Source organism: Alligator mississippiensis, chromosome 12 (genome assembly GCF_030867095.1).
Source record: "Alligator mississippiensis isolate rAllMis1 chromosome 12, rAllMis1, whole genome shotgun sequence".
In the NCBI taxonomy this organism is placed as follows: domain Eukaryota; kingdom Metazoa; phylum Chordata; order Crocodylia; family Alligatoridae; genus Alligator; species Alligator mississippiensis.
Window position 1 is genome coordinate 40,257,335 of NC_081835.1, and position 12,986 is coordinate 40,270,320.

Here is a 12,986-nt window from a genome sequence, read left to right on the forward strand (position 1 = left end):
ATGGCACCATTCCGTTTTGACTTGCGTTTCGAGGTTTTGACGGAACAGTGTTTCATTTCGAATTTCGTTTCAATTCAAAACTGCTGTTCCGTTTAGTTTCGTCGAAACAGTGATGCTGTCTCAATGCTGTTTTGATGTTTAGCCCATAGGCTATAATAGGGAAGCTCGAAATAGCCTCTCTCAACCGGCACGCACATCGGGAGCCCGCAACCCCAGGAGGGCTCTGGGGACTGTGCCAGTCCTCCCAGGTTGCAGCCCCCGACCTGCCTGCCACATAAGGGAGGGAAGCCGGGTGCTGTCGCCTGGGACTGGGGAGCAGGGGAAGGGAACTGAGCCCAATTGCTCAGTTCCCCTCCCCAGCCCTACAATCATGCTGAGGAAGGCAACTCAGCCCAGCAACTCAGCGCGATTGTAATGATGGGGAGGGGAAGCCAGCTGGGCTGAGTTGCCTTGCCCAGCATGATCGTAGTGCTGGGAAGGGGAAGCCCAGCTGGGCTGAATTGCCTTTCCCAGAGCGATCAAAGGGATGGGAAGGGGAACTGAGCAATTGGGCTCAGTTCCCTTCCCCAGCCTGATCACAGCACTGGGGAGGGAAACTGAGCCCAGGCTCAGTTGTCTTCCCCTGCGCTGTTATCAGCTTCCCACAGCCCGGCCGCAGGAGGCGGAGAGAGCCACATGGGGCTGCAGAGCCTCTGGGAGAGCAGCCCTGGTTCTCCTATCTCCCACTACCTGGCTGCTTCAAAACTGAAAACATTTCAAAACTTTTTAAATGTTTCGACAAGCCTTGTTTTGTTTTGAGGCTGTTTCAAAGCCCTTTGTTTCATTTCAATTTCACTGTTTCAAGCTCAAAATGAGTCGAAATAGTGTCAAAACACAACAGCCAGTGAAATTTCACACAGCCCTATTGGGTGGCACTGTTTGGAGAAAAGCAAGAGAAGCCCTTACAAACTGAACACATTCAGACAAAGGTTGACAGGACAAGGACTCCACTGCTGTCAGCTACCCAAACAGTTAGATGCTGAACAAAAAACTTAAAAGATAATTTTCCATTAAGAATTTAAGCAATTGACCTGACCCTCCTTCTCCAATGGTGTATCTGTCTTTTGTACCTGTTAGATTTCCTGGCATCTCAATCTCTATTTTCCTGCAGTGTACATACAAAAGAATGGAGCCAAAATGGACAGGGTAAAAACCTTGGCCATGGTGATGCATGGAAAATGTTTGTTCTCAGATTTATAAAAGGCAAGTTTATCAATGTGTGTGCTGGGGCTGGTTTGATAGGTGCGCATGCACCAACCACCCTTTTGGTGCCTACTGAGTCAGATATGACAGTTCAAGAAAGATGGAACGGAGAGGAAAGGACAATATGAGCTGAGGGAAGAAAACAATGTCACATGATCTGTGGGACTAGTGTAAGAATGACAGAGGAGTCTGAGAAGAAGAGGCCAAAAGATCATTTGTTCTGAAGGAGGAGGCAAGAGTGTGGGGACTTGGTGGATACAACCAGAGATAGCTGTATTTGAATGCCATATGTCTGACACATTCTGAATTACCAGCTTTTAGTCTATGCTAACAGCCTGCTAGAATAGGTAGTCCCCACAGTCATGTACTGTACAAACTATCCTCTCCTAAAATTTTTGGTGTCAGCTACATACATGTGGATAGAACGGGTGTTTCTTCAGCATCTGAGAGAGTTTCTTTTGGAAAGTTGCTTGATCCACAGCTAAGAAGAAAGTGTAAAGAACATGATAAGTAAATAACCAAAGACAAACATTTTAGTAACATAAACTGCATAATATTTTATCAAATACAAATTGATTTGCATATTATAGGAAGCCATCCACTGGCATTTATGAGCTCCTATCCATAATGCTCAGTTAAACAAAAACCTGGAATAATCAAAAAGCCCCTCCCTCTTCCAACTTCTGCTTCCTGCTCCTGTCAATGGGGAGGGGAAGGCATAGCCTGCAGGAGCCAAGAAATCTGCATAGAAGGCAGCTGGGTGGAGAGAGACCAAGGCCCAAGCAGAATGCAGCCCCTGGCTGTTCAAAAGTCGGATAGCCCTGCAGTAGTCAAAAAAGGGATCCATTGAAGGGAAATTACATCTTGCATCCTGAAGACAGTGAGCCTGGATAGCTCCAGACAAAAAGTAATAAAGAAAACATTTAACTTTGGACCTATGTGGCAATAACATTTCCTGCAGCTTAGTTCAAAACAAGAAAAAAGGTTGTTTTGAAATAGCCAAATCACTTCCCCAAGCCTGCTGAAAGCTGTGGCTAACCTGAGAGAGGAAGGGAAGTAGGGGGCTTCCCTTTAACAGTTTGCTGCTTCTGTGTTCCTACTTCTACAGCTAAACTTTGTAAAACTTTAAAACAAACTACTGTAAAACTACAAAGAAAATCCTACTTCATCCTTTCTGTATTGAATTAATAAGAACATTAAGGAAAAATCTTTCAACTATATTACTTTATCTCATTCCATACCTCTCTATATAGTAACAATTCCTCACTGTTCTGCACAGCCTGTACATGGGTATATAAAAAGCAGAACTGAAATGCTTGTGGAATGCATTGGTAAATGTGTGGCAATCAAGGCAGAAGTTTGTACTGAACATCAAATATAAAAAAAAAAAGACATAATAGCTGCCTTATGCTCTGAGCATCAACCAGAAAGAATGGAAGAGGTAAGGTTAACCTTAATGTAGGCACTACCTGAACTGAGTGCTTTACTGTACAGCCCTAATCTTCTGCACATACACTACTATAAGTTTAACCTATAAGTTTATCAGGGGTGACCACCAGTATCTGGGGGAACGTTTGTTCACCAGAGCGCCCCAAGGGATGACAACTAGGTCAAACGGTCATAAACTACTACAAGACCGTTTCAGGCTGGACATAAGGAAGAATTTCTTTACTGTCCGAGCCCCCAAGGTCTGGAACAGCCTGCCACCGGAGGTGGTTCAAGCGCCTACATTGAACACCTTCAAGAGCAAACTGGATGCTTATCTTGCTGGGATCCTATGACCCCAGCTGACTTCCTGCCCTTTGGGCAGGGGGCTGGACTCGATGATCTTCCGAGGTCCCTTCCAGCCCTAATGTCTATGAAATACTACTAAGTGGAATAAATGCTAAATCCATACCAATTTCATTCTGGCTTTCCCCAGTTTTCAGTGTAATTCCTGATGTTCTCAGCAGTTCCACAAGTACACCACCATCTTCCACCACTCCATCTTGGGCAGAGGGCTTTTTGTTATCAGAGATACGAGACTTTTTTGCTTCTAAGAAAACAAGGTCATTTATTGTAACCAAGAGATGCAAGAAGCAGTGCAAATCTTTACTACAGGTAAACAGTTCAATATGAGCATTCCCCCAAGAAATTCTGTAAAAATTGTTGTACTGGACCAATTTTAGAGTTAAACACCTTGGGGTTATCTCTGACAGTAGTAAATCGTCAACATATAAGAAGAATATATACAACTCTCATAAAGCACTTACTTGTGCACAACCAGTCCACAAGAGAAAGATCTTTTTGACCTATCCAGGTATCTGAGTTAATACCAAGATTTAAAAAGTCAGGGGCTTACCCAGCCTCCATTAATGAATTACTATTATTGTATCATACAAGAACTTTTACAGACACATACAAGAGGCACACTGCTGATCCAAAAAGCTTATCCTCAAGTTAACCTCAAAGAAGCATTTTTGCCAAACGTACCTGGTAACTCTATAATTGGATTCTCCCCACGAGCATCAGATTTGGACAATTTTCGTTTTGAAACCATGGCCACAAAATAGTTGCTGTATGCTATAATACAACGGGGAAAAACAATTAAACAGGCAAAGAGAGATAAACATTTGCTCTAGAATTCTTAAACAAATTTAAGCAAATAAATAACACCACATAGTGAAGAAAGTGCAGAAATGCAGATTACCTTCTCAGAGAATGCCAAAACTGTCTGCTTAATCAATGTTATTCTGCATTCTGTATTACTCTGCTGATCAGACAGAGAAAGAACACCACCACCTACATTATACAGCACAGATTGTTGTGTTTTCTAAAAGGCAGTTTACACATGTATAGTAGGGAAAAAAAGGAAGTTCCAGTGAGCTGCGATGAGTCTTCTACATACTTTGCAGACAAATTTGCCTGTATTTGGCATGGCTTGAAGACCACCACTTTTGCTGTAGTCAGAGTTTAGGGTTGAAGAAGCCTGACTATTATTTATTTACATGGACTGTTTTAAATAGTTGTCACCCTCTGATGCAGAGGATGTGTTTGGGGGGATGGGAGGGAGTGGGGCAGGGAACCAGTTGTGAACTGCACCTGTTCAAATCCTGGCTCATAAGAACCAGTCACAGGAAACTGAGGCCACTGCCAGTTAAGGTAGTTAACGATCCCTTTGGGAGGGCAGGTTGCTGAATATCTTAAATCTGCAATTGTTCAGCCTCTATTCAAGAAACTATAGCCTAATGCTGACTCCCCAGTCGGTTATCGCCATGTCTCCAACCTCTCCTTTTTGATGAGCAAGTGGTCACCTGATCTCTTCAAATGCATCAGGATGCCATCAGTTCCCTGGACACCTGCCGATCTGGCTTTCATCCTACATACAGCATAGAAACTACACTCCTGGCCTTAGGTGATGATCTTCACCTGGAGATCAAAAAGGGAAACTATGCCCTATGGATCTTACTCAGAATTTCAGTGCCCTTTCATACAGTTGACCATCAGTTGCTGATAAAGCATTTATATCACCCTTTGTGTATTGCAGGACAAGTCTACACTGATTCTGCTCTTTCCTAGCAGAGTGCCACCAAAGGTCAGTGACAGGCAAGTAAGTGTTCATCGTTCCCTCAGAATTTTTCTTCTAGGTTTTTTGAGGGTGTCAATAAGGAAGAAGGTCAAGTCAATCCAAAAAAAGCCTTTGACAAGGTCCACCATCAGAGGCTCTTAAAGTTATGAAGTCACACAATTACAGAAAACGTACAGTTGTGGATTAGAAACTGGCTCAAAGATAGAAAGCAGAGAGTAAATATGAATAGTCAGTTTTCAGAATGGAAAGAAGTAACCAGCTGGGTTCCCCAGGGAACTGTGTTGGGACTGGTACTGTTTAGCACATTCATAAATGATCTGAAAAAGGGGATGAATAGCAAGGTAGCCACATTTCTGAGTGACTCAAAATTATTCAAAGTGATAAAGACCAAAGCAGACTCTGAGGAACTACAGAAGGATCCAGCACAATTGACTGAATGGGCAAGAAAATGACAGGTAAATTTCAACATAGATAAGTGTAAAATGATGCACCAAAAATAACCCAAAGTATCAACATTGGCAATCCCTCCAAGTCAAGGATGATTGTTTTCCATGACTGGCTTATTTGTAGGTCCAAAGATGGCTGATGAGGCCAATTCAGGATCAACAGGCTCTGCTACAACTTGGACACGTTTTTCCACGCCAGATGTTCTCATAAATAAACTGACAGGCTGTGATGTAGATGATTACACGGTCAGGTGGATGGCAAATTGGCTTAGGGTTCGTATCCAGAGAGTGGTAGTGGATGGGTCGATATCGACCTGGAAAGATGTAGGCAGTGGAGTCCCGCAAGGCTCGGTCCTTGGACCAGTGCTATTCAATGTCTTCATCAGTGACTTGGACAAGAACATGGAGAGCACCCTGTCCAAGTTCACAGATGCTACCAAATTATGGGGCAAAGTTAACACACCAGAGGGTAAGTAACAGATCCAGGAGGATCTGGACAGGTTGGAAAAGTGGGCAGAACAAAATAGGATGCAGTTCAACAAACAGAAGTGCAAAGTGCTGCACCTGGGCCAAAAGAACCGCCAACACACTTACAGGCTGGTGGATGACCTTCTCAGCAGCACAGCAGTGGAAAGGGATCTCTGAGTCACAGCTGACTCCAAGATGAACGTTAGATGTCAATGTAATGAAGTGATCAACAAGGCTAACCGCACTTTATCATGCATTAACAGATGCATGATGAACAGGTCCAGGGAAGTGATGCTTCCCCTCTCTGCAGCACTGGTGAGGCCGCAGTTGGACTACTGCATCCAGTTTTGGGCACCACACTTCAAGAGGGATGTGGAGAATCTTGAAAGGGTTCAGAAGAGGGCCACTCATATGGTTAGAGGCCTGCAGGCAATGCTCTACAAGGAGAGACTGAGGGACCTAGATCTCTTCAGCCTTCGCAAGAGAAGACTGAGAGGTGATCTTGTGGCTGCCTATAAATTCATCAGGGGAGGGCAGCAGGGAATAGGAGATGCTCTATTTACTAGGGCATCCCCTGGAGTAACTAGGGACAATGGCCACAAATTGACAAAGAGCAGATTTAGGTTGGACATTAGAAATAACTTCACAGTAAGGGTTGTCAGAATCTGGAATGGGCTTCCAAGAGCGGTGGTGCTCTCCCCTACCTTGGGGGTCTTCAAGAGGAGACTAGACAAGCACTTAGCTGGAGTCATCTGATCCCAGCGTTCTTTCCTGCCCAGGGCAGGGGGTCGGACTCGATGACCTACTGAGGTCCCTTCTGACCCTAACATTTATGAATCTATGAGCGGCTCTAAATTCTGGATTTAGTGTGCAACACACAGTTTCTGCTGCTCCCACTTTTCTGTCTCCTATTGTTGTCCTAAGTTTTCAAAGTAGCAAGATCCTTGCAGCAGACTCATCCTCCTCCATTTAGGGAGGTCCTGGGTGGTAGTCTCCCATGACTTGATGTTGATGTCATATTTTTTCAAGTGGGCCTTCAGGACATCCTTGAAGCACTGTCTCTGCCCTGTTCTTGAGCATACACCTTGACTGAGCTGGGAGAACAAAACTTTCTTTAGGAGTCTGGAGTCAGACACCTGGATGACATGGCTGGCCCAGCAAAGTTAATGTAATCAGTGCCTCAGTGCTCATGGCGTTTGCTTGTGAGAGGACAATATTGTTGGTGTGTCTATCTTCCCACTGGATTCAAAGGATTTTCCATAGGAATGTTGATGGTACTTCCCCAGCAACTTGAGATGTCTCCTGTACGTCATCCACATCTCAGTTCTGTACAGTTAGGTGGAGATCATGAGTGCTTGATAAACTAGTAAGCTTGGTTTCAGATCTGATGTTGCAATCTTTGAATACCCATTTCCTCAGGCATCTGAAGGCTACACTTGCACATTTGAGGCAATATTAGATTTTGTCAGTGTCAGCCTTCTGGAAGAGTTGGCATCCAAGGTACAGGAAGTACTCAACGTTCTTCAGTCTCACCGTGAATCTGAATTACTATAACTGGGGGCTGCTCATTAAGAGCTTGTTGATGGAGGACCTTAGTCTTCTCAATGCTAAGCATCTGTCCCATTTGCTTGTATGCCTCAGTAAACAAGTCAACAATTACCTGAAGGTCTGCTTCCACATGAGCACACACTGTATAACATCATCAGTGTACTGGAGCTTGATAACTAAGGTCAGGGTGGTCTTGGTTTTGGCTCAGAGTCAGCTGAGATTAAAAAGCTTGCCATCCATTCGGTAGTTTAGCTCCACTCTGGCTGGTGGCTTATTGGTGGTCAGATGTAGCATCACAGTAAGAAATATCAAGAAGAGTGTTGGAGCAATGATGCAGCCTTACATAAATACTGTCTTAACCTCTAAGGCAGCAGTTCCCAATCTGTGGTCCAGGTACTACCAGCAGTATGCAGACAACCTGTCAGTGGTACATGTTAACAGATTTATTATAATTACTTTATATGACAAAAATGTGCTGGAGGTACTTAAGGTTGTATCATTTGAAGTTGGTCGTGTGCAATCTGTCAGAGTTTGGGAACCACTGCTCTAAGGGATCTGTGATAGATCTGTTACTGAAAACCACCACTTGCATACTGTCATGGAGCAGACAAAGAATGGTGATGAATACTGGTGCACATGCATACTTTAGAAGGATCCTCCACAGAGCTTCTGAGTTAACAGTCGAAGGTTTTTGTGAGGTCAAAGAAAGCCATGTAGAGAGATTTATGTTGTTGCCGGCATTTTTCCTGCAGCCGGTAAGCTGTGGAGATCATGTCAGTCATGCCTCTTGATGTCCTAAACCCACACTGAGATTCTGGAAGAAACTCTTCAGCAAGTGGAATGAGACAGTTCAGGAGGGTTCTCACAATAATCTTTCCTGTGGTGGACAGCAAGGCAATCCCACTATGAATTTCCACAGTTGAATCCATCTCATTTCTTGAAGATTGTCAGGATCATGTCATCCCTGAGGTTATCTGGGATTTTCCTCGTCATTCCAGATGCTTATGACGAGGACATGGAACTGCAATGTGAGCTCCTCTCCCCCCTGCTTGAAGATTTTGGCAGGGATTCCATCAGCTCCAGATGCCTTGTCATTCTTCATCTGCTTGGTGGATTTCCTCACCTCATAAAGAGTTGGAGGGATTCCAAGACTGTCTCTGACTGGGTGTTATGGGATGGACTTGAGAATACTCTCATCAACAACAGTCTCTCAGTTGAGAAGGTCTTCAAAATGATCCTTCCAATGGGTGTTGATGGCTCCCCTTTCCTTGATCAGGTCTCCTCCATCCTTAGATCTCAAGGGGTTTGGTCCTAGAGTGCTCAGACCACAGATTGCTCTGGTGGCACAAAAAAACCTGCACATATTGTGGATGTCAGTAAGATGTTGAATCTCCATCATCTTGTCCTCCCATCATCTGTTCTTCATCTTGTGGGTCCTCCTTTGGACCTCTGCCTTGGCTTGTTGGTCATTCAATTTCTTTTGCTTAGAGCTGGTGTCATTCTGCCAAGCACAAAAGGTCTGGGCTTACAGTCAATCAACTCTTGGATCTCCCAGTCATTCTGATCAAATCAGTCTTCAGGTTTTCTGGTAGAGAATCCAAGTCTCTTCACAGGCACTGATGAGGGTGGACTTGAAGACACCCCAAGCACTGCCTAAATCCTCCCATTGTTGTTGATTGTAATTTGCCAGTTTTTCATTGAGGCACTGTGGAAGAGGACTTGCTTGATTGGGTCCTTGTGTCCTTCGATGTTGATCTTCCATCAACATTGCTTCTGCTGCAGGCATCATTTGGGAGCCATTTTAAGTTGACATAACCAAGCAAATGAGTCGGCTATCAGTCCAATAATTGTCAGCATAACTTGGGTGATGGGGACATCTTTGCAATCCTGGGCACAAACAATGACATAGCCAATCTGGTGCCAATGCTTAGATCACAGGGGTTACCATGATGTCTTGTGCCTGTTTCTCTAGTAAAACAGGGTGTTGGTGATGGTGAGTCCACGTTCAGTATATTAGGCAAGAAGAGGCTGCCATGTTCCCACTCCTTCCTTATCATTCCTTGGTTCTGTTCCAGAGGTTTCACAGATTCATAGACATTAGGGCTGGAAGGGACCTCAAAAGATCTTTGAGTCCAGCCCCCTGCTCCAGAGGCAGGAAGTCAGCTGGGGTCATAGGATCCCAGCAAGATAAACATCCAAATGTCCCTTAAAGGCGTTCAAAATAGGTGCTTGAACCACCTCCAGCAGCAGTCTACTCCAAACCTTGGGGGATCAGACAGTAAAGAAGTTCTTCCTTACATCCAGCCTGAAACGGTCATGGAGGAGTTTGTGACTGTTCAATCTTGTCATCCCTTGGGGCACTCTGGTGAATGAACATTCCCCCAGATCCTGGTAAACACCCCTGATAAACTTATAGGCACAGCCACCAGATCAACCCTGAGCCTATACTTTTCCAGGCTGAAATGTCCCACAGCTCTCAGCCTCTCATCATAAGGTCTGTTTTCCTGACCTATGATCATGCGCGTGGCTTTCCTCTGGACTCTCTCAAGCTTCTTCACATCCTTTTTGAATTGTGGAACCCAAAACTGGACGTAGTACTCCAGCTGCGGCCTCACCAAGGCCGAGTACAATGGGAGAATGACATCCTGTGATTTGCTTGAGAAGCATCTATGGATGCAAGCCAGCATTTTGCTTGCTTTACTAGCCGCAGTATCAAATCATCACATCACAGTTTGAGTCTCTTCCAACTCTGGCATTGAAATCGCAAGCAGAATAAGTCTGTTTTCCTCCAGAACATGAAAAAGCACTTAGGCAAGGTTTGCATCAATTTCCTCCTTGGTTTTGTTGGTGGCATCAAGATGGGGCATACACACTAATAACAGGGGCGTAGTGGCTCACCACCAATTTAAGACAGAATCCTGAAGTACTCATTAATTGCGACAGAGAACTCGTTGGGTTGATTTGAGTTCATTCTTAATGGCAAAACCAACTCCATAAAGTAAGCATTCTCATTCCTGCTTACCCTTTCAAAAGAGGGTATAGCCACCTCCGTGTTCTTTGAGCTGCCCAGCTCCCACTTGTTGGGTCTCATTCTGTGCAGCAATGTTAATGTGTCATCTGAAGTCTTGAGCCATGATGGGGCGGTGCTCAGTGTATTCACTCCATGAGGGTCTTGATGTTCTGGGTCCTGAAACTGATTGCATGTCTTGGTTGATTTCAACTACAGTAAAGGTGATCTCACTGGACACTGTTATCCAGTCAGGAACAAGGTAGGCATCTTTTCTAGCCCCTTCCCATGTGGGATGAGCACAGCAGATCCTGAAGAGGGCTGCTCAGTCACAGTTACAGTTGCTGCACTCTTGCCTCATCCAAGTGCTAGACAACTCTCTTGTAACTGCTACCTTTGTGCCAGTTCAGGACTAAGAGCTTCCAGGCATCACAATCCTGCTCCCATCACTAGCTGGTCACTGAAGGGCTTGAAAAATGTGGTAGAAAAGCCATTTTCATGGAAAACACTTGTGCGTGATTTCTTTTATCATGGAGTTGCTGCACATTAGCTTCATTAGATTAAGGTCCCATTCTGTAAAGAACCACGTGCAAGCTGACATGCAAAAGTTTCTCCCCAATAAAACAAATCACACATAAGCATCTTCCATGAAAACCCTGCCCTGGGCCCTGTCAGTGCAAACCCCACGCTCCCACCCTGCTGTTGCTGTGCTCCGCACACCCACTCGCTGCTCCTTCCCCCCACCTTCCACAGCCATTTCCACACTCCTCCTCCCCACCCCCGGCCAGCTGCTCCAGCACCACGTGGTTCCCGGCTGCAGTGCCAGGACCACAGAAGGCAGCCCAACCCAGCTGGGCCTGGCCCTGGCAACCGGGTTGATCAGTTGCGGTCCTTCCCTGCCTCCCTCCCCCCTCCTTCTTATCTGTATTTCCCTCCAGCACAGGGAGACGGGAACAGCCCCAGGGTCCCAGGTCAGAAGCCTCTAGTAGGCAGAGGCTTCTAGTTGGGCCTGGGGGTAGAGTGGGGCCGAGCTGGCCTTGCTGCTCAGGGCTGCTTAATTCTGTCATCAGCTCCCCCTGGGTCCTACTGCCCCTGGCTCCTGTCATCTTTGACAGGCTGCCAGAGGCAGATAAATAATAATTTTCTAAATTTTTAGAAGCCCCATGGGCTGGATAGAATGGCCTGGCAGGCCAGATCCAGCCCGCGGGCCATATTTTGCTCACCCCTGGGCTGGTGTCTTGTGTCTCTAAAGACCAAATGGTCCAAAGTTTATGGTAACACATGAAAGGGCCACATTTCTAGAGGCATTCAGAGCCTGAACGCAGGACTTCCAGTGTATGGAACCATAAACTCCAGCATGGACATTTACCCAAGTACAGAACTTTTTATACTACCATCACCACAACAGCAGTAGCAGCAGCAGAAGCCCTTGCCCCAGGTCGCTTGAAGATTTCCAGTAAGGAAGCTCCAATAGCACACTATTGAATTTGTGATGAAATTCACTCCTACTTTATTTTATTTATGTGGTCATTGCAATGTTATTCAGGCATGATGGTGGGTGTTGCTGCAATTACAGCAAATTGTCACCGCTTATTTTTTCTCAATAGGAGCCCTGCCAGAAAGCAGATTTTCAGAAAATGCACAAAGAGGGTAGACTAGAAACGCATAGGACGGTCACTGGTTTTATAGGCAAGAAAGTACTTTTAGATCAAGTCTGAAACTCCATACATCACAGGCCCCTAAATATCATACAGACTAGGATCATTCCCTGTATCTGACTAAAGCACATCTTCCAGAAAGGCATTCAACTCACACAATTAACAAGTCTTTTGGTACACAGTACTTTAAGTACCTATGCACTGCAACAAAATCACCTCTTCTTTGATAAATTAGCAGAACTGAGCCCTTCAAGACTAGAAGGCATTTTCTCAAAACCTAAAATCATTCTCGTGGTGCTTTTCTGTGCCCTCTCCAATTTTTCAATACCCTTTAAAAATGTGGTCACTAGAATTAGATATCAAGATAGTAATCATATCAGTAATGTGATAGCCAGAGATTAGTCACCAGGTTCTACCTGCTCACTACTTCCCTTGACATACATGTGAGGGTCACTTAGTACAGCATTGGACTGGGGCTTCATGCCGAGTTACTTGTCCGTTATGCTCCCTACTCTGTGTTTGTATGAACTGTGGGTGATTGCAACAAATGGGGTGATTTGTCAACAGAAAGGGACTGCTAGAGTAGGTGCCTTCACTCGTCAGTAGTTCCCAACTGGCAACTTTAGACACCTGGGTTTTAGATTCGAGCTCTACATACAAGGCCCCGCTCCAATAAACTGAAGGCGTCCAAGAGCCACAGAGGAATTTCGCGTATGTGGCTCGGGCTGCAGGCAGACCATGTCTACGAGCGCTGATGGACCGACGGCTGCATCTCGACAGCCCGCCTGCCCCAAAGAGTCCCTTGCAGCCGCCCGGTCCCTGCCCTTCCCGGACAGCCGCAAACCCAACACAGGCTTCACCGCCGGCGGCCTCAGCATCCCGCGACAAGCACCTCCCGCCATCGCGGCTCCGCAGGCTGCTCCCGCGAGGGAGATGTAGGCCGCGCCGCACCTACCGCTCGCGCTCACAAGAGTTGAATTTCCCGCCAGGTCGTGGCTGCTGTCGCGTTATGATGACGCAGTTCCTGGTACGTTCGAGAAGGCGCCGAG

At 45.7% G+C, this 12,986-nt stretch overlaps 1 protein-coding gene across 3 annotated transcripts in view; it reads right to left on the reverse strand.

Annotated features, from left to right (window-relative positions):
- FANCD2 (FA complementation group D2) overlaps positions 1-12,978 on the reverse strand; it is a 208,938-nt gene extending 195,960 nt beyond the window's left edge. Inside the window, exons 1-5 of one of the 3 annotated variants that reach the window (XM_059716124.1) lie at positions 12,893-12,978; positions 10,295-10,465; positions 3,715-3,804; positions 3,140-3,277; positions 1,656-1,723 (exon numbers count right to left, since the gene is read on the reverse strand). In XM_059716124.1, the coding sequence (XP_059572107.1) occupies positions 1,656-1,723; positions 3,140-3,277; positions 3,715-3,781 (273 nt within the window). In that variant the 5' untranslated portion in view covers positions 3,782-3,804; positions 10,295-10,465; positions 12,893-12,978. Of the gene's footprint in view, positions 1-1,655; positions 1,724-3,139; positions 3,278-3,714; positions 3,805-3,931; positions 3,953-10,294; positions 10,466-12,892 lie in introns of those variants that run through there. The other 2 variants (XM_059716123.1, XM_059716125.1) reach the window with 2 other exon arrangements.
- Between the last annotated feature and the right edge of the window lie 8 nt (positions 12,979-12,986).